We start from the raw sequence: 22,415 nt of genomic DNA on the forward strand, positions 1-22,415 counted from the left end.
GGAGAGTCGTGCAAGCTAAGCAAAATGGATACATTCAGTGAATGCATTTGTACAAGTGATACGACGGTTTGTCCTCCGACGCATTATAACCGCGATGAATGCAAACGTAAAACTGTGTGAAGTGCAGACACATGTTTGAGACTGGCTAATGTTGGAATCCCATTGTCTGCACTGGAGTCGCAGGGATGCTTCATTCGCCGGTAGCATTTCTGTGGTGCAGCCTACCGCATGACGATCATTTGGGCAAGGCGCAGCAGGGAGAAAACATTGCACTGACAATCACAACCTTCCCTCCACATGGATCACTGTCTGTGGTAGACCCCAGACTGTCAGGTCACATCATCGTATAGGAAACGCCCCTGGTGGACCCCAGAAAGCAGAAGTATCACGTTCCCTCTGGTCCATTTGCCTGGGGAGAAATATGATATAGGATTCTTCATATCCCCAGACTGGCTGTTCATTTCGAAAAAAAGCTTAATTAGACATCATACGTGGGAGAAGAGCATTGCATACCGATTGGATCACCAATTAAATGTGTTATCGATTAAGGGAGCTCATTATATTTGCATAAAAGGAAGGATGGAAGAAAATAAAATCCAAATCTATGGAATATTAACATTGTCCGAAGTGAAATGCTCCTATATTTTTTACTGTAGTCGTTATGCTGTTTATATGTGAAGGAGGTTGTATATCTATAACTCATCATGACCTGACAGAGATTTTGTCTGGTGCTCTGCTGCATATGTTGCTGAAAAAAAAGAAACGAGACAAAAATGTCACAATTTGCAAGGTGGTGGTGGTGGACCCCAAAAATAAAAATTCTATTAAATAAAGTCAGCAGGAACAAAATCTCAAACAAAAAAGTCATCCGAACAAAAAGGTTCAAAGTAGCGAACTAACCTATGAGGAAAACATGACTAGCTGAAACAAACCTGATAGGGTGACACAAAGAGTGACCTGACACTGAATGGTATTGCTACTGATTAAAATGACCAACACCTGTGCACCTGCCTGCAGTGCACAGGTGCGACAACTGGTGACAGTGCCGCCAGTTGTCGCTAACCAAAATTTGACAAATATATATATATATATATATATGTATGTGTGTGTGTGTGTGTGTGTGTGTCAAGTTAGATTGACAGCGATCTGCAGTCGAAGTGATGATTAATATACATTTATTCTGATTTACCCACAACACTGGGTCCACCTACACATTCCAATTAGAACAATTATGCAACCCGTCTAAAAAGTCTTCATTCACAAAGTCAGAATTTTACAAGATAGTTGGTAATTGTGCTTATGTTTTCTAATAGTGTCTGCACTGCCCTTGTAATGTAGATTTTTAACATAAAGAACATTGCAATAATGAAATATTGTATTAGTACTATGTACTCAATCTAATAGCCATCAAACGTTTCATACAAATTGTTGCCCTGCCCCCTTTCAAACGGAAATTGGAGGCAAAATCACTTTCAGCACCATGGAGAGTTACCATAAGTGCCTTAAAAGAGATAATGGCACTCCTTTCTTCTCCAGTACACACTTAATTAGATTAATTACAACAAATTATACACAGTCACACCAGGTCATAAATGAAGTTATCACCTTCATTTCAGCATGTTCTGGATGTAACTGTTGCGTGTTCCTATTACGAATAACAGTCACAACCTAGCGGTTGTGGAAAATTCATTTTCAACAATATTTATGTATTTTATCGTACAGGTCATTCACCCTCATCAAATGCATCCAAAGACGGATCAACACAATGTTAAACGTGATTAGAAGTAAATGTGATCCAGTGCATTGCAGGAAAATGACATTTAGAGTATCAGCAAGCACGTGTCACTCAAACTAGGGCAGCGTTCCCCTAAAAATGGACGTCGATGTGTGAGATTACTACCGTTCTAGCTGTTGTTAAAATAGTTCCTGCAGGTAGACTTCCCTGTTCCAAGGCATATCGTTTCTGCTTACATAAATCATTTGGGGATCGGTTGCATAAAATTAGAACATTGCGTTTCCATGACAACTCAGTTTGCTGCATGTTGCCATGCCAGTTGTGATCACTGTCCCAAATTTGATGTACAATCCTCCACATAGTACTGCCAACATGCTATTTCCAAAGCCCTGTGTGATAAGCAATGGTTCTGCACCACTGTTGCAATGCCTTCTACATTTATATTTATTTATTAATTATGATGATTACTTTATTCAAGGGCAACAATACAATGGGTTAATGAAAAAAAAAAAAAAATGGTGTCAACGCGAACGTTTGATAGTTCCTAAAATATTCAATTAGAGCACAGATGTTTACCTTCATGAAGAGTCCAGGTGGTTATGTAACATTTTCCCTGAAATATAGTTTTTTGTGGCTTTTTTGGGGGGGGAGGCAGCATCATAATGCAGCCCTGACCCTTTGGCAAGGGCAGACACACATAAATAATCTGCCACAGGCATCACTCAAGATGGAGTCGAGGCTGCACTGCACTTAGCTCAATCAAAGTGCCCCATCAGACTGTCGGCGAGATCAACATGCACTACTTCAGTCACATGTTCCTAGGGGAATATAAGGCTTCTTCCTTATTCATGTATGGACTTTGAAATAATCAAATAAATGCATACAAAAAAATCTCTGTCATCTACGGCACCATGCTCGTCAAATAATGAGAGCAATGTATCATCAAGGCAATCTGACAGAAGTTGTCTTCAGAGGTCTGGCATTTCCTGTGACATTCTTGTTGCACATGCTCTAACATATTTGTATTCCTGTCTGGCTCTCTGTATGTTTTGAAATCAGGGTGACAATCTGTTCGTATCTGTTTCTCCTGCTTTGCATGCACTGCCTTATCTCTGCACAGACTCCTCGAAAAAAAAGAAGAAAAAAAAAACACGCACACAACTCAATCTTCCTCTGAGTCAAGGCGGAGCTGCACATCACAGCTCTGAACTGAGTTGAATTCCTCTTCATTGTCCCCTTTGAGTGATGTTGGAAACTGAGTCTGTGGCTAGTAAGAATCATCGGCTATCTTCCATCTGCTGTTCTGAATCTATCACACAACTGGGTCAAATTCCCAAATACTGTTATACACATGAAATTGAAACATTTCGTTTTGTTGTCGTCATCATTATTGTTATTTATTTGATAGATTAAGGTCAAAATATATTTTTAAAAAGCAGCAGGCTTGCTTCATAATGATATCAAATCTTTTCCTGTCATCGTTAAATATTTGACGTGTATAATAATAGCAAGTGTTGGCATTAAATTAAGTGGCAGACTCTGCTGACACAGTAAGATACATCACGAACATTCTGATCTTTTACACTCAGAAAGACGGAGCCAGTGAGCATTTTTTTTATTTTAATTTATTTTTTTACTCAAATGCCAGCCAGTGCAAAGGCTTCACTGGACTCTGACCATCTGGAACCTGAAGCGAGGAGTTTATCTCGGGATACCCCTGGATAGATATGATAGTAATTTGCCATACACTATGCTAACAGCAGATGGTTAAGTTCTGCAAATAAATGTTATGATTGTATACAGTGAAGAAACAGCTTCAAATTGACTCTTGAATAGTTTTCAGAAAAATAAAATTGGCAAATCAACGTAATCTTTTCGCAATCCCCTAAACCGCTTGGGTCTAAATCTCAAAATCTACATCTTTTAATAAACTAATCCACACACACACACACAAACAGTGAAAGCGATACCAAAGCCAAGCGGCTCCTCTACGTCTGTGTGTGTAACAGATCATTTTCTTGGTCGAGTTTCAACTGTGACCTTATTTCCTATCATTGCTTTTCACATTGCATTGATAAACTGTCGATAACTATCAATGTGCATTTTAGAAGTGCTTCTTTGTGATTTTGTCCCTCCAAATAGGAATTAATAGCACTTACGTAGTTTGACAATCTAAAGTCTTCCCGATCTAAGATGATTACGATACATGCATCTTCCAATATCAGAATGTAGTCTCTTAGTAGGGTCATTCGAGGTCTTGCTAACAGGGTGGCGTGTAAGACAAAGTCGCTGCCCTGGCTCCACACAGCACGTGTTTGTCCAGCTGTAGAAAATGAGGATGCAAAAATGAGGATGCAAAGCACTGCTGGGGGCTGTGACATTTTGTTCACCACACGTGTGAGAAGACATCCCAGTTTTAAGTCTTCCAGTTTTATGCTGAATGGCTCTCTCTCTGTCTAGATATCCATCTATGGCTGTGTTATGATTAGCGACACAAATGTCCACTTATTGTTTTTATTCAAGTGGATTTTAATTGAACTCAGAAATGAGTAACACCATTGTATTTCGCGACTAATTGTGAGTCGGCCCTTCGGTATATACAAAGTATTTATGCAGCAAAGAGTATGTTTGAGGTGGAATGTGAAAACAGCATGCCTCAGCTGAACAGTTCATGCAAAATGATACATATTACCAAGTCTAAATGATATATGTTCGATATTTGGTTCAATTCTTTTCCTTAAACAAAATTAGAAACATACTTTGGACATTACCAGTATTTTTGAAATGTGACAATGTGGACAGTCAAGAAGTCAAGAGATAAATACTATTCTTAAACAGAAATTAAAACATTGTTCGCTTGGGATAAAAATAATGAAAATTGCTTGAAGTGAGCCAAGGCAGTATATCTCTTTTTTTAATTGGCTGTGGAGTCAGTTATATCAGAACACTTGAAAGGGCTCTCCCATCAGTTTTGTGCAAGACAAGGCATACATGAATGAAATGTAACAATGGGCGGCCCAGTAGTTGAGTGGTTAGCACGCCGGCTTCACAGTCCAGAGGTCAACGGTTCGCGTCTCGCTCCGGCCTCCCTGTGTGGAGTTTGCATGTTCTCCCCCGGCCCGCGTGGGTTTTTTCCGGGTCCTCCGGTTTCCTCCCACATTAAAAAAAAAAAAAAACATGCATGGAAGGCGGATTGAACACTCCAAATTGTCCGGAGGTGTGAGTGTGACTATTGTTTGTCTTTGTATGCCATGTGATTGGCTGGCAACCAATTCAGGGTGTCCCCCGCCTCGTGCCCGATGACAGCTGGAATTGGCTCCAGCATCCCCCCCCACCCCCGCGACCGTAATGAGGAATAAGCGGTATGGAAAATGGATGGATGCATGTAACAATGGATCAAATTTGTGCAAAGACAGAGCCATTTAGGCTTTAATGCAGCCTGAAAAAGCATATATTTATGTTTCTGCAAGTTCAAATTGAAACAACTCACTTATTTGGTTTCTAAGAATGAGCATGCAGCGTTTAACAGGGAAACTGGGTCAGTGTGTGTGTGAGAAAGAAAAGGAGAGAGTGAATGCGTGTCTTTGACATCAGACAAGTCACTTCTGATAACTTCAAAACATTCTTCTTATCTGTCTGAAGCACAACAGGGATACCTTTTAGAAAAAAAAAGTTTATTCAAATGACCATGATCAAGTAGAACATCAAAAGCCAAATAAGCAACCTCAAAACCTGACAATTAGCTGAACTTGAAAAGAAAGCAAGGCCGTTTCCCTCCCGTTCAGTCTTTGATCTGCTGAGTAAAATGGAAGTTCAATACATTTAATGTAACTCTTACTCCAATCTGAATGGTGATTAAATGAATATAAAATCCGGCGCCACATTCACAGATGAGATAGGACGACAACACTATGCGAGAACAAGCACCCTTGCGTCATGAGATCAGTGACATTTACAGAAGTTATCAAAAAGTCTCCATTATTAAAAAACACAGAAAGTGTTTCAATTGACATTCTGGAAAACAAAAGGTTGAGTTGCTATCTGCCAATGACCACATTGCAATATGAGCAATAAAATGCTGTATTTCATTACAGTAAAGTCTCGTTATATCGATATTCTCGGGCGTCGGAAAAAATATCGATATAACCGGACTATCGATATATCCGATCCTGCAGCATGTAAATTTTCTCCTTGCGTTCATAGAAATAGTATCGTAATAAGCAGTACTATCGATATAACAGATATTGATATAACGAGACTTTACTGGATATATATATTTTAAATCGTCTTTGGCAAATGATAGCACTTTTTTATGTTCACAGCATATTTTTCCATGTCCTTATCATGCATGTTGGCATTGTTACACTTTTCCTGTTGATTTACAATACTGCTCGTCATGGATTCATTGGTCAAAAGTCCCATGCAGTAAATCTTTTTACAACGACAAATGTCTACAAAAAGCATTACAGACTCTCAGTTAGACACTTTAGGAAGTGGCTGGTAGCAATAGACCCATTGTCATCCAGAGTTTCTCAATGCAAATATAACAAACAGGCTTTCTGCCTTGCTCAGTATAATTCCGGACACGTGATCCTCTTAGTTGCATTTGTCGAGAGTGCTGCAAATCCCTATAAGTTTTGTGCATATTTTAAAATGCCGCATATATTTGATACTGCTTAATAATGCTGAGGATTCGTTTGTTCCGCCAGTGCATATTCTCTACTTGAACACTGTCATTGGAACCACATTTGCTGCTCATAGTTTTGATCACGGAGCAGCCCAAAAATACGTTTCTTTAATCAGCCGCTTATTTTTGAGGAATGAAAAAAATAATCATGCGCCTGGCTGGAGTGCGATAACGGAGGTCAAAAAGGTCAAGAAAAGGACAGCGTCTTGACATCTCTGTGAAAAACTACAGAATACCAAAACATCAAATCCACTAAACGACACATATGCAACACAAAATGCCATTGAATAAGACCACAGAAGCAGCATTAAAAGTTAAGACACAACCTGTTAATCAAACTAAAACATAATAAATCTTGTATGGATTTATTATGACCAGGAATAATACAGTTCAATCTTTTTCTTTACATAATCAATAGCTTGATTATTAAAATGGAAATAATATAAATTGTCTGCTGTATTCGATTTTTTTTTTTGCAACTCAGGTTTTATTGCCAGTTTTGTCATCTTATTCTATTGATATAAAAACATGAATGGCCATTTTTTTAAGTGGTGGATCAATATTTATGAATGTATAATCCGCATTGCTCTTATTTAATTTAATATCTCAAAAATGTAATGTAAGTTGTCCCCCCAAATACAGATACCTGTGAATGGGAAGAAATGGGTATTCAGACTAACAGTCGAGATGCCAATAAATTATCCACTTGATACTCAAAACGCTCAAAAAGTTATGCGTATGCCCGACCACTTGACACACACTTTTGCCACTTGTGAGCTTTCATTTGTACACCTTTGTACACGATTGACTGTATACAATATGATGGAACGTTAATTCACCGTTTGACAGGGGGAGCAATATTGGACCGCAGCTCCTCAAGTAAAACAATCAAAATGGTACTAAAAAGGATACCACCTCATATTCAAATGCACGAAGTGGCCCAATACATTTCAGTCATCGTATTTCACCCTGATTCTAATTTATTTTGCGGGTTTTGCATGTGGAACTTTCTGCTTCTGTCCTCAAAAAGACACCAACAACGGAACCCGTTGAGTTTGCATTAAAAGGGAAATGACAATAGGCTACTTATCGAGATTTGGCGAATGTATTCAATTCTTTGTCCAAATGAGACATATTTTAGAATCACGCACATTCATGCTGTAAAATAGAAAATCTGGGAGGAAACGAGGCTTAATGCACTGAGGATGAGGAGACTTGACAGATAGAAAAGTTGGCTTTTGGAGAGGCTTAAACTGTTTTACATCTGTGTACGAGTCAATGACTGACAGGAAGAGATGATTTTCTCATGGCAGTTCTCTTCTGATTGCCTGCTGAGAGACAGAACACCAAATTAGTCTTAACACGAACACGGCAAAGATTACAGAAAGACCTCACTCATGCAACAGTGGATCGTGACTGGTTCCTGCAACCATCATTGAAATGTCATGGTGGCACAAAATAAAAAAAATAAACATACAATCACTATAAAGATCAAAATGATCAAATACGAATCACAAGGATTGACAAATCATGCATAAGCAGGCATCCTAATGTGATTTTTGGCAATTACCTTGGTCAGAATTGAGGCCGGCCAGATGTGCACAACACGACCTTGACCGGCAGCCAGTTTCCTGCTAATCCGTGCTTTCGGTAAACCGAGAGGTTTTCTCACTTGAGAGCTGAGCCAATTTGAATGTAGCATTTCATGAGCGGTGTGGACAAACAAGGGCAACACGTCATCCAGGAAAAGGTCTATCGGAGGATTTTAAACATCACCAAAATAATGAAGAAATGGATGTCTCATACAAAATATACCGTTTTCCGCACTATAAGCTGCACCTAGAAAGAAGCCTGAAAACTTTTCAAAGGCTGGCCATGCGTCTTATAATCAAATGTGCATTAAGTATGGAAAAAGTTTTGATATGTTGTTTGTTGAAGGTACTGCGTATTATGTAGTGCATCTTATACAGACACTCCCCAACATACGAACAAGATGCGTTCGAACGGTCGTTCATAAGGTGAATTTGTAAGTTGCTTCAGTGCTATATTTTGGATGGAATGTATATTTTAGGCTCATATAAGTATGTTTAAGGCTTGTATAAGTGCCCATTATTGGTTTGTCCTAAAAATAAACATTTCATGAAATATATGCTCTATAAAGATATGTACATGTACAATTGGAGAGAATACGACATATGTTAGAGAGAGCAAGAGTGAAAGAGAGCTCTCACATCGCCTCACGTCGGTATTAGCGGCGGAAAGAAGTACTACTCGGAAAAACGCGCTCAATACAAAATTTAACTGACAGCATCTCTGTCCGAACATTTTTCAACATACCCGCAAAAATGTTCATATGCACAAACATTGCATGTTCGTTGTTCGTAAATAGAATGTTCGTAAGTAGGGGAGCATCTGTAGATGGAAAAGTTTCAAACTATACCATTTATTGAAGATGCACCTTATCGTCCGGGAAATACGGTAGATGTGATTGTTAGGTCAAATGGAATCATACAAAGAAATGTGAATGGTTCTATGTCATGCGCATAAATATACAGTAGCAACCGGCATACCTTCAGGTGTAGAATAGACTCATTTTGAGTACTTCAGCACAGAGAAAGAAACAAATTGCACAATGAGCATGAAAGTCATCCACAATATACAAAAATGAATAACGTCACCATCCTGATACTCCACCAAAGCATTTGAAATAATTTGTGTTGCACCTTCCTGTTTACAGGTTGTCAAACAAAATCGACTGTCTCTGAGGATAGGTAAAAACCGCAACCGTAGTTAATGTCATTTTACACTTGCGACAGTTAAGAATGTTAAAAAAAAAAGAGTACATTTTTTCCGATGTATAAGGCGCGGCCGAAAGCCTTCATTTTACTCAAAAGATGACCCTGCGCCTTACATGCAGGTGTGCCTTATAGGTGAAGTAATATTGAGCCACAACAGGTCTAGCAATCAGCAGCCACCGACTCCATTTCTTACAGTAGAAGAAATAGTGCGTAAGCCCAGCCTCTACTGTAGCACATTATAATGTGGCATGCCTTATATATGGAAAACCTTTATATTTATTTATATATTATATTTGGAAAATTGTTTTCATTCATTGAAGGTGTGCCTTATAGTCTGGTGTGCCTTATATATGGAAAAAGTTTGAAAATGCACCATTGAATGTGGGTGCGCCTTATACACTAGTGCGGCTTATACAACTTAAAATATGGTACTGTCACCTTAGCAGACAAACCATATCTTTCTTTGGAGCAAATTTAATTTAAAAAAGCTTTTAACCACACATAACTGTATTGATTATTAATAGCACTTTAATTTTCAAATATGAAAATATTATTGTTTGAACAAAATAAACACCCTTGGAAGGTTAATAAAAGTGCTGCCATGGTGATGGTTGTCCTTCTGGAAAAAAATCTGAAAGGTGTTCTGTTTGACCTTACAAGTTCCGCTTTTCATATCCGTGAACTGATTCTGATCCGCCAGACTCCCTGCATGATATTTAGCACACTTAGCATATCTCGTCCTTGAAGAGGAAACACTGTTCGTCGGCACACTTTGAAGTATCCCCGCGCTTCCGCCACCCACTACCGAGATATGCATCTGGGATAAATGACCTACATACTACTTTAGACATTGAACGGTGGAATATTGTGCATGTATGGGCGTGGTGGTATGGATTTGTTTGACCTAATTATTCAATGTGATTGCTTGTTGGCTCTTTCAGTACACCAATATTGGAAATATCCACGGGTCTTTGAGTTCATGATCATCTACTAAGACATATTGCATTATTTTCAAGGGGAGAAATATATATTTAAACTTGATATGAGTTATATTTCATTGAGTGTGCTCTAATACTTATTTGTCATGTCTTTTTTATACTAGTGCAGCATGTTCTACTAAAGACAAATTCCTGTTGTGTCCTACACACTTGACCAATAAAGATGATTCTGATTACAGTTCTCAATTCATAAAAAAAAAAAACAAGTCGGATCAAAACAACATGTCTGCACATCGTGGTTTACCTAATTTTGTTCCGTATATAATACTTGAATTATCTGTCAATTATTCTCTTGCTCTCATGATTTGTGGTCACGGCTATGTTGATATTAAATGACGATCAGCTTTTCAAATTGCCCAATTCTTCATGTTAGCTATTCTGACACTTCAGTGTAAAATGCATTATACGTTCGGCGTACCTCCAGTGTGGACGCTCTGGACTCTGTGGTCTCACTTGGCCCGATGCTCCTGGGTATACTGGATACAAAGTAGCCAGCTCCTTTGGGAATTATGGGTTGTCTCACGACCACTTTGCCTTTCCTGGTCTCTGCGAGAAACAGACTGTACCAGTAGGCATCGCTGGAGATCAAGGTGGAGTCCGCGATGGTGGAACTCCGTTGGCTGATCATACTGTTCCTGCTAATTACACTGTTGCGATTGGGTGGGGGAATCTTGATGGGCTTTGGTTTGGGTTTTTGACACTTCAGCACAATAATAACCAAGATGGTAATGAGCAGCATGAAGGACACAGCCCCTAAACCGATGACTAAGTATAAATTCAGGTCTGTGAAGACATCATACTCTAGTGGCAACTCCGTTGTTTCGGAAAATGCCATGGAGTGTTCCACAGTGGATATTTTGATGGTGACTGTGGTCGAGAGAGCGGGGTTGCCGTTGTCTTTTGCAACGATGATGAGACGTTGATGCCGGGGGTCTCTGTAGCTGAACATTCTTGTCGTACGGAGCTCACCGTTGTATTGATCGAGACTGAAAAGGGTGGTATCACTGATTTGTAAGAGCTGATACGTCACCCTGCCGTTTTGCTCTGAGTCTGCATCGATGGCAATCACTTTGGTCACTAAATGTCCCTTATCCGTCGACCTTGGTATCACCTGCTCCACGACGGAGCCTTGCGCCCGCCACGGTGACACGATGACAGGGGTGTTGTCATTTTGGTCCAGAATTATGATATGAACGGTAACATTGCTGCTCAGTGGGGGAACGCCCGAGTCCCTTGCCTCAATGTGGAAAAGATATTCCCTCTCTCGTTCGAAATCAAAGGTCTTTAAGGCGTAAAGGTCACCGTTTTCCGGATTGATGGAGAACAGCATTGACATGGATGTATTCACTATCTCTTTCTCCATGATGAAATACACCAAGTATTGGTTCTCATTCATATCTGGATCAAACGCACCTAGAGACGTCAGCAATGCACCCGGCAGATTATTCTCCAGAACGTGAATAGTGTAAAAAGACTGCGGGAAGGTGGGTGCATTGTCATTGATATCATGGATCTCTAATGTGAATGTCTCACTTTCACTTAACGGCGGTGTCCCTTTGTCTGTCACCTTCAGGGCGATTTCATATTTGTTTTTTATCTCTCTGTCCAGTGGTTTTGAAACCAAGAGCTCAAAGTAACCCTCTGAGGATTGATTGAGGACGAAGGGGAGGATTTCCCGCTGACTTAATGTGAGGGCCACTTTCCCGTTGACTCCGGAGTCCCTGTCGCTGACGCTGACCACAGCAATCAATGTCCCCACGACGGTGTTCTCGGCCACTGCGCTTTTTAGAGACTTGATGGTCAGCTCAGGGTAGTTATCATTCAAATCTGTGATGTACACCATCAATTTGCAGTGTCCTGACAGCGGCGTCGACCCTTCGTCCTGAGCTTGGATGTGCATCTCAAAATTCTGATTCTCCTCAAAATCAACAGGCCCTTTCACCTTGATCTCGCCTGAATGTCGGTCAAGCGAGAAGAGCTCCTGGGTCTTTTCAGAAGTGTAGAGAGTATAAGAATATAGCAACCGTGCATTTGTGCCTTCATCCAAATCTGTTGCATTTAGGATCATGACCACCGTCCCTGCGCCTGAATTCTCTGGAACATTGACTTCAAATACCGGCTGACTGAACAGGGGGGAGTTGTCATTGATATCGAGGACGTTGATAATTATACTAGCTGTGCCGGATCGGGCAGGAACCCCTCCATCCACCGCGGTTAAAATCAGATTATGCACTGCATCTGTCTCCCGGTCCAAATTGCCATTCAGGACCAAATCGACATATTTGGAGCCATCGCTGCCAGTTTGTATGTCAATGTTGAAATATTTGCTCTCACTTAGATAGTAACTCTTGATTGTATTAGCACCAACATCTGCATCTACAGCATTTGTTAAGGAGAATCTCTCACCGGCAGGGGTTGCCTCGGAAACATCCAAATAAATGGATTTCCTCCGGAACACAGGCGCATTGTCATTAATGTCCATGATCTCCAATTCAATGTTAAAAATACGAATAGGGTTTTCTAGTATGACATCCATTTTCAAAAAGCAAGAAGCTGTTTTAGTCATGCAGATGATTTCCCGGTCGATCTTCTCACGGATGATGAGCTCTCCGGTTTCTTTGTTGATGTCAAGATAATTTTTGCTGTGAATGACATCCAATTTTGCTTTGCGCTCCACCATGCTACGAACATCTAGACCCAAATCTGTGGCAAGGTTGGCAACAAAGGAACCCTCTTCCATCTCCTCCGGAATAGAGTAGCGAGTGATTGAAAGCGCGCAACCCCATAACGCACTGGATGCAAAAGCGCCGACCAGCAGATGTGTCCGTAAACGAGCCACAAGAGAAGCCATGACGCTACCTTTTAAAAAATTCGTCCTAATGTTCAATTTGTCTTGATGCTCGGGAACACCGGTGTCATTCTTGCCTCCACGCGTGGGAGCTGCAGCAGCGGTCCATGCACGCGCAGTACCTCCGATTCCGACAGGGGCGTGTGCAGCGTTTGTGTCGGCTGGCCTCGGGTGGCCCAGCTCACGTTAAAGGGGTGGTGGCCAAATTAAAGGGATTGTGGGCGGAGGAGACAAATTCTACTACCAAACAAATGCACAATTGAATATAATAAATTCTAATAAAACTTGTAGCCTTTTTAATCCACGTATTATGTATTACTGCACATTCTGCCACATGTTAAAGCAAATCAGCAATTTAACAAATGAATACAGTTTTCTAGATATCACTCAAATTGTGATGTCAGAATGAAACGGGAATATTTTCAGAGTAAGAATAAAACATAACCTCATATAAGCAGTCATTGTTATGTGCAAGTCAGATGAATCAAGGTGCAGCACTGTGCTTTTTTGCTTCATATTTCCCCAAAACTGCAAGTTAACACATGTTCATCTTTTACAAGCATGTTTTTTCATGGTATAAAACTACAAAGTACTCAAAGTTCCCAAAAGTAGCGCACACACAAATTAATACACACGCCATTTAATTACATGGAGTTTTCTTCAGATGTAACCATGGCAAGCATTAGTTAAGTCTTTGTGATGTGTGTGTTTGCATGAGTGATTAGGCTGACTACAGGGATGGTTTGCCTAAACTTGTGGATGATGTGCTTCGCTTTGTCTGTATTGTAGCGTTATCTAGTGACATGTTTAGGAATTACATAAACATCATGCATGGTGTACAGTACACTGCAACCCCACTTCAGTGTCTCTCTCTGGATATTAATGCTAATTTTGGATTGACAAGAAGAAAGTACAGCAAGCATATGTACATTGTTCATGGTGCAAAAACTGTATTACAAACCAAATCATGTCGTGCGGAAATTCTATTAAAAATTAATTACGTTTGTACTGAAAATATGTAAGATAGTAAAACACCTCACAAACTAAAAAGCAGGCAGGGGAAGGGGAACAGGGGGAAGAGGGTCAAGGGGAACTTTACCAGGGGAAATAAAACACTGAGAAAACTAAATCCTCAACCAACCATATTATTTGTTATGTAGTTTTTTTTCTGGTCTTTTGACTTCAAGACGGCGCCGCGAGAGCGGCTGCCTTTCCAGCAGCTGCCTTTCCAGCAGCTCATGTATTTTGTGTTTCTACTTTCATTCCTTTCACTTTGCTGCTGTGAAATGTAAATTTCTCCACTGCGAGACTAATAAAGGCAAATCCAAATCCAATCCAAACAAAGTCCTGTAAGCAACAACAAACATCGAATCAGTGTCCCCATCTTCAGAGGTTTGATTCGCATGCTTGTTTTGGCCAATCTTTTCTGTCGGATGCCCTTCCTGACACAACACTCTGTACTTATGCGGGCTGGGGACAAGGAAAGATGATCTATAAAAGGCAATGACAGCAAGGATAAAAAAAATGTCGATCACACTGGAGTCTTACCGTGAAATGTGCATCTCTTTCCAATTGCTCTTCCCAATCATTGAAAGCAACAACAATTAATCGTAATAAAAAAAAAAAAAAAAAACTGGCAGATGCAAAAGCAAGGTGAAGGCAAACCAAACAAAAATAATGTCAGTAAGAGAAAACCCACTAATGAGCCTAATGAGCAAGAGGTGTGCCGCTGTGGGAGAAGCCTTAGCGAGCCACCTCTTGGGCACAAACAGTTTAATCTTGACAATTTATTGCCAACAAAAATGGAAGTGTCCTAATGTTGATGCAAAAGCAAAACATGAAAAATAATTTACAACCAGGGCAATGTAATCTCTTTTCTGCCCTTGAAGTGAGATAATGTGCAATGTGCATTGTTACGATTGCACAAACAATATCTTAGTTTTGAGTAAAGAACTTTAGGATTGATTCAGTAAATTAGAAATAAAATCAGGAAACAAAATGTGATCTATGCATGATTTATTGTTCTGCAAAACATAACATTTCCACATGCACGATTCAGGACACACGTAGGACTTGGGCTCTTTTTGTCTGTGAGGCCCGGTTGTTTTGGTATAAGTTATGATCCAGTGAAATATTGAATTAAGACTCTTTGTGTCTTTGTGATAATTGACAGGATAAATATTTTCAGTCTGTCAGCATTTGTTTGAATGTGCATCAGACTGACTTTAACTTTAGGATAAATATGGTATGAAACTGCTCTCGTATCTATTTTGTTGCTGTTACATACATGAAATGTATGATCTGATCCATCTGGAACAAAGGTGCGCGTCAAATTCTCGCGGTTTTAGGCAGCTTTAAATTTGACAAGGCTTTTATACATTTCATTGATTGATTGGAGATATCAAACGACGACATTTATTCCTTTATTAGTCTCGCAGTGGATACATTTACATTTCACAGCAGTAAAGTGATGACAGTAAGAGGAAAGAAAGGAAGATGTAAAAAAACAAATTATAAGACCTGCTGTAAAGGCAGCCACTCTCACTGTGCCATCTTGAAGTAAAAAAAATATTATATGGTCAAAAACAGCATGAAGATCGTTGTATGTGAATGTTATTTATTTCATATACAGTACATGCTATACACACTTTGTACAACGCGGATATTTGGACTTTTTACATGGACATGTACGACAATAATGATGAATCATGGAAACCGCAAATATGAACCACATTACAGTCTGTCATTCATAACATGTTTAATGTATTTATGTCAGAATTTAGAGTAAGTCAAAGAGGACCATGACAGTACTCCAATTGTATTTGTAATTGCGTGCAATATGAAATAAAGAAGCAACTTTCCAACATAGAGAACATCTCTTGAGGAGGAATCAACTGCTATTATAGGTTGACGTAGTTAATAAATGCGTACTCATGACAAATTACTGGATTTCCCGCACTATAAGGTGTACCTAAAAGCCTTCAATTTTTTCAAAAGCTGACCACATATGCCTTATAATCCAGTGTGCCTTATATATGGAAAAAAAAGTTTGAAAATATGCCATACATTGAAGGTGCGCTTTATAATCTGGTGCGCCTTATAGTCCGAAAAATACTTTCATCAGAAATCATATGAACAGTGGATATTTTCGCATAACATCAATGAATTTTGGGTGCAGGTTAAGCCTTTTTTCCTCTATCTATAGTGAATTGCTTTTTGAAGTACAAATATACGCCTACAAATATATCATACACAGTGTGAACAGAATGGTTGGTATTTGGTCATGGCATGGTCATTTAAAAATACCACTGCTTATGAACCCATCATCTTTATCATACGGTTGTTCATATTTAGAGACTAATTTCTTCTTCTTCCCGAAAGTAGAAAAGGTGTTATAGACATCCAGGTCACCTCGAGGCGCAAGCTTGAGTGTGCTGTAGCCAGACGTGGTGCCGGGAATGTACACATTGTGTTGATAGGCTGCTGCCTCAGAGGGAATATACACATTACGCTGGTAGTCTGGTGCCTCAGACTGAGGTTGCGTATACTTTGGAGTCCAAGTGAAGTTTGGATTGGTTTCATCTTCAAGAGCCATCTTGCAATCTGCATAAAAATGGGCAAGGAGGTTGGAAAATTGCATGATGAGTACTTACTAAAAACAGACTTAAGAATAGAAACTCACCACTTGTACGGTTTCCCCAAGTCCAGTACTGTGGTGCCACAGAGTAGAAATATTCATCAGCATCATATTGATGTGGATGTGATAATGTGCCTTCCATATTTCCAGAGCTGTATCTGAAGATGTAAAAATATAAGTGTAATCAATTCATACATCTGCACGCAGTACAAATTGACACGTGGATAGCAATTTTTAATTTACATAATTACCTTTTGTATGCTGAATTCCGTTGATTCTTGGTCCAAGTCCACTCCTTACTGGAATACTTGAGCTGTGTGGTTGAAACACAGCAAATCCCAATCAATAACTTGCTCAAGTACAACAAATGTGTTTTCAGCTTGACTGGTGTGCCCTTTTCTCCTTCGTTTATATTGATATTCAATAGCTCAATGGGTCCATTCATGATTGAAAAAGACAAGCGAAACAGCTAAAACCACATGGGGAGCCCCGTTTTCATGCCCAGTGCAAAGTCTAGCGCAAAGTGCAGCCGAACTGTGCAGATGGTTGGAGTTATCCTTGTAGGTGGATTTCGGCATAAAGGATAGTTTGTGCTATTGTGCCCCATTGTGAAATGGCACACAGCTAACACCTGGCTAATTATAATGGCATCAGTGTGCTGATGAAACTGAAATAAAATCGTCGGAATTTGTACATAAAACTGTCACGCCGAAGTGCGTTTACACACCCGGACTGCAAGATTTCCCTTTGGGGATGATATTTTCAGTGGCACGTCACAAGGTCGCAGCCTGCATTGCACCCACGATTGTCCATCTGTCTGTGCTAACAAAGATGATCATGAGACGTCATACAATTAATTGATTTCCACAGTGATTCAAATGATCTGTCCCATACTGTTGTTATATTTCTCAAGGAATTACGGTGACACCTACCACACGTCCATAAAGTACTCTAAAATAGTCTTGCCTGGGCATAAAAAGAGATTATACGCCCAGAGTATGAGCGGCCATCTCCCAAAAATCATAGTTATGCTAATAGTTTTTGTGTATGCTACTACAAATATGCAAATTAGGATTTTTATCATAATCTGCCCTGTAGCAAAGTCTGGAAAAAAACATTTCACATGTTTGAGATCATCAGGACTCAATGAGGGATAAATTGGTTTGGTGTGAAGTATCACACTACTCAGCGTGCATGGAATAACTAATTGAATGGATAATGAATGCGGCTGCAAATTTAGCATGGACAACTAATCAGGACTTTTTTTTTTGCATCTGATTAGTATTAGTTTATACAAATGATACTTCACTATACTTTGTATATATTTTAAGATCTACAGAAGGATTTGGATTCGTGTGTGTATAAGGCTGTATTTTTATTTTGGTTCAATCACAGCACTGAATCATAATGTACTTTTCTATGTTATAGTTATCGCAATGTTGATATTTGATACTACTACTAATGGTGTTCATGCATTATCAATATTTAATTTTACAGAGAGGATAGATTCATTTAAGACAATGTTTGTTCGAGTTTGCAGTACAGTACAACGACGCAGAGATTTCATTTTTCAAGGACCGGTTTTCATGGACACAATGCAGTTTTTCGCCATTCTATGGAACAGAGCAAAACAGATACAGTAAAGTCTCGTTATATCGATATTCAAGGGAGTCCGAAAAAATATCGATATAACCGGGACTATCGATATATCCGACCCTGTTTGCATGTATTTTTCTCCGTGCGTGCATAGAAATAGTATCGATATAACCGGGACTATCGATATATCCGATATCGATATAACGAGACTTTACTGTATTTGGTTTCATGAAGTGCTTTTTTTGGGTGGCATATTTCTGTTACCTCTTTTTGAGTTGAAGTTCTGTTGTTGGCCAGGTCATTACGGTCCAACGTGCTCCAACCTGATGTCAGATAATCTGCGCTTTTGGCATTATTCTGTCGAACAGACAACACTGGACTGCAAGGTTTGAGGAACATGAAGTCGCTTTTTGAGGATTCGGGCGTCAGACACATCTTGTAGCAGTATGCTTGTGGGACGATGCCATTGCTGCTTGTCTCTGTGCACCCCGCTGACTCTGTTGACATTCTGATGTTCAAATTGGACTTTTTGAATATGTCAGTGGTGCTGGGAGTGACCGAGCGACAACAGCAGCAGCATATATACGTAGAGGGGAAGTTGGACTCTTTGTTGGGCATTCTGTCCTTCAACTTCCGCACAGTAACAATGATGATGATAGCCAGTAGAAATGTTAAGGAAATTGCCCCTAGAGACACGATTAAGTAGAGGCTAAAGTTGGAGCTGTGATTCGGGCTCAATGACAGGTCACTCGGATCGGGCTGCAATTCTGGCAGGCTGTCAACCACTGACAGAATGATGCAAACTGTGGCCGAGAGGGGTAGTTGGCCATTGTCCTTCACCAGAATGACCAATCTGTGCCTCGTGGGGTCTTTCTCGACTAACTGGCGTATTGTCCTAATTTCCCCCGTGTATAAAGCCACACTGAACAGGCTTGGGTCCGTTGCTTGGAGCATTTGGAAGAAGAGGCGTGAGTTCTGACCAGCATCTGCATCCACAGCTCGGATTTTGGTGATCAGGTAGCCGGCATCCACGGATCTCGGCACTGCTTCCGTCGGGGGCGTCCCGTTTTGTGAAACAGGTGACACAATGACAGGCGCATTGTCGTTTTGATCCAAAATAAATATTGTCACTGTAACATTGCTGATGAGAGGCGGGAATCCGGCGTCTTGAGCTTGTACTGTGATTTGAAAGTTTTTCAGATGCTCATGGTCAAATGACCTGAGGACATAAATATTCCCGTTATCTGAATTGATTGAGACATACGTAGATGTAGGCATCCCTTGAACATCAACCTCTATTATAGAATAAGAGAGGTATGCATTTTGGCCATCGTCTAGGTCATTTGCTGTCACAGAGCAGATGGAGGCCCCTGGCGCGTTATTCTCGGTCAAGTACACAGTATAAGTGGGTTGTTTGAATAGAGGTGCGTTATCATTCACATCAGACACCTGGACCACAATCGTTTTCCTTGTAAATAAAGGCGGATAACCCATATCTCTTGCCGTGATTGTAATATTATATTCCGCTACCGTTTCCCTGTCCAAAAAATCACTTGTCACTAATGTGTAGTAGTTTTTAAAAGAAGAGTGCAGCTGAAAAGGAATCATATTTGGGATCTCACAGTCAACGTTGCCGTTTTCTCCCGAGTCCTTATCCGTGACGCTGATGACAGCGATGACGGTGCCAGGGGGCGCGTCCTCGTGCACAGGTGAAGACACGGACGTCAGAATGACCTCTGGGAGGTTGTCGTTCCGATCTAAGACGTTCACCAACACTTGGCAGTGGACTGCGACAGCGGAAGGGCCTCTGTCCTTTGCCTGGATGTAAATTTCGTGCATCCTAGCTTTTTCATAATCGATTAAACCCTTGACTTTGACTTCGCCCGTGCGCGCGTCCACACTGAATAGCTGCCGCACTTTGATGGGTGCGTGCCCGCTGAAAGAATAGCTTATGTCTGCGTTGGTGCCCTCGTCTAAATCAGACGCGTTGAGTTTGATAACAACTGAGCCTTTGGGTGCGTTTTCCGCCAGTCTTACTCTATAAAAAGATTGATCGAACACTGGCGCGTTATCGTTGGCATCTAAAACGGTGATGTCAATTTGGGCAGTTCCGGACTTTTCTGGAGAACCTCCATCCACTGCTGTCAAAACCATCTGATGCGCGCTCTGCTGCTCCCGATCCAACGGGTTTTGGAGGACCAGTTCGGCGAATTTACTGCCGTCACTCCTCGTCTGGATCTCCAAAGTAAAATGCTCATTGACGCTCAGCAAATAAGTGCGCAAAGAATTGGAACCCACGTCCAAATCTTGCGCGCTCTCAAGTGGGAAACGGGACCCCGGTAGAGCAGATTCCGAAATGTCCAGATTAAACTCGGTCCACGGGAAGCTTGGGGAGTTGTCATTTACGTCCAAAATTTCGACCTCAACTCTATAGAGCTCCAAGGGGCTTTCGATGACCACTTGCAAATGAAACGAACACGCGGAACTCTGCTCGCACAGTTCCTCGCGATCGAGCCTCTCGTTTACAAATAAAACTCCGTTTTCTAAATTCACCTCCACGTATTGTCTCCTGGTGCCGGAAACGATGCGGAATCTTCTCGTAGAGAGTTTATTCAAATCCAACCCCAAATCCTCCGCGATGTTTCCGACAAAGGCGCCGTGTTCCAGCTCCTCCGGGATGGAATAGCGGATTTGTCCACATGCCGAATTCAGCAAACAGATCATCAACGCAAAACAAAGTATGGAGCATTTGACGCACTGCATTCGTCTTTTTGCCCCTTCCGTGTCCATTTGGAGGCTGTCTTTCAACTCCCATCAAAACTTGACGCTGTCAACAGAGGACAAATTGCGCACAATGCAGGTTGGAGGGCAGAAAACAACAACAAAAAATAACTGGACTTTGGTGGAACTAATGCTGCTCCGGTCTGCCCGAGAGAAAGCAAAAAGCAGTGAAGGGACGGGGAGTCTCGAAAGTGGGCTATCAATGATTAACGTGTATGTGAGCGCGCGCACGCGCCCTGGTATCATTGGCCCCACTGTTTCAATTGGAAGCAAAACGACATCTGCTTGTATAATCTGCACTGCCTTCTTGTGTGAAACAATTTATGTCACCATTCAGGTGATACAAGTAATCAAACAATTTACAGTAAACGTTTGCAGATATATACACAACCATAATACTGATTATGTGATGAAAACGAGTGAATACAAACTTCCTGTATTATAAGGAAACGAACAACCCACCACTGTTAGTAATATATGTTTTTTTTGGTACCCTCATCATACTATCAGCCTCATTTTTATTTAAAAAAATCATTAAAAATAACAACATGCAGCAGGGAAATATGTAACCTACGGTGGCACATGATCTTCGTCGCTGGAAGTTGCGCTCGGCAGTCTGCATTTGCTTGGAATGTGCGTGTGCATGTGTGTGCGGGGTAAAGGATGAACCAGGAGGTCTTTGGTCCAAAAAGTTTGGGCACCCCCTGCACTGTGGTGGTTCACTCATTTGGCTACAGCTCCAATTGAGTAAATGTATAAATGTTTAAATCCATGCCCTGGAATTTAGTTGCAAGTAAACAAGGGTGCTCTGCTCTTTATCTGAAGTCAGCTAATATGTGACTACCATGAAAAGTGATTTCATTTGTTCATGTTACTTTAATCACATGAAAGAAAAAAAGAAGGCTATGTTTATACAGCTTGTATCATAATTTTCTTAAGAACACTGTGCTCCAAATTCTTTGAAAGGCTCTATTTGAAGTTTAGACATCTCAAAAAGTAAAACTATTCATTCCCACTTTGACATAATTTCTAGGACGAGTATTTACTCTTGAGTACTGATCGAGTACCCACGCCACTGGTATTTTTAATACTGTATGTACAATGTTATTTTAAGTAATGATAAAAAATGTGACTGAAGACGTTTCTTTCTGATGCAGATGATGATGTGCTACATAATGCAGCACCCATTTGGAATTCATTCAATTGTGCAAGTGTTCCAAATGTTGTGGATTGTGAATGAAGGTGAATATGTAGAACAACGCATTAACATTAAAACAGGGCAGTTTTATCTCTTTGCATCTACTCAACGCGACCCATCCCCCCCCACCAAAAAAA

The 22,415-nt window shown here is 40.5% G+C and overlaps 2 protein-coding genes across 6 annotated transcripts; both read right to left on the bottom strand.

Annotated features, from left to right (window-relative positions):
• Positions 1 to 258: 258 nt before the first annotated feature.
• On the bottom strand, positions 259 to 13,208 carry LOC148886290 (protocadherin alpha-C2-like). 5 transcript variants are annotated; one of them, XM_089017612.1, is made up of 3 exons: positions 10,637 to 13,208; positions 8,993 to 9,023; positions 5,393 to 7,750 (listed from the first exon to the last, which is right to left on the bottom strand). In XM_089017612.1, the coding sequence occupies exons 1-2, from the start codon at positions 13,067 to 13,069 to the stop codon at positions 9,012 to 9,014; spliced, it is 2,445 nt and encodes an 814-aa protein (XP_088873738.1). In that variant the 5' UTR covers positions 13,070 to 13,208; the 3' UTR covers positions 5,393 to 7,750; positions 8,993 to 9,011. The 5 variants fall into 5 exon arrangements, with proteins under 5 accessions (XP_088873736.1, XP_088873738.1, XP_088873737.1 ...); XM_089017611.1 differs by having other exon boundaries at positions 5,393 to 7,753; XM_089017610.1 differs by lacking the exons at positions 5,393 to 7,750; positions 8,993 to 9,023 and adding an exon at positions 259 to 409.
• A 2,268-nt stretch (positions 13,209 to 15,476) lies between these two features.
• On the bottom strand, positions 15,477 to 21,314 carry LOC148886291 (protocadherin-10-like). Its single transcript, XM_089017658.1, has 4 exons — positions 18,564 to 21,314; positions 16,955 to 17,016; positions 16,749 to 16,861; positions 15,477 to 16,669 (listed from the first exon to the last, which is right to left on the bottom strand). Exons 1-4 carry the CDS (start codon positions 21,087 to 21,089, stop codon positions 16,359 to 16,361), a joined length of 3,012 nt encoding a protein of 1,003 aa, XP_088873784.1. The 5' UTR covers positions 21,090 to 21,314; the 3' UTR covers positions 15,477 to 16,358.
• Between the last annotated feature and the right edge of the window lie 1,101 nt (positions 21,315 to 22,415).

This window comes from Hippocampus bargibanti, linkage group LG16, assembly GCF_051943395.1.
Source record: "Hippocampus bargibanti isolate YZ-2025 linkage group LG16, ASM5194339v1, whole genome shotgun sequence".
NCBI lineage: Eukaryota > Metazoa > Chordata > Actinopteri > Syngnathiformes > Syngnathidae > Hippocampus > Hippocampus bargibanti.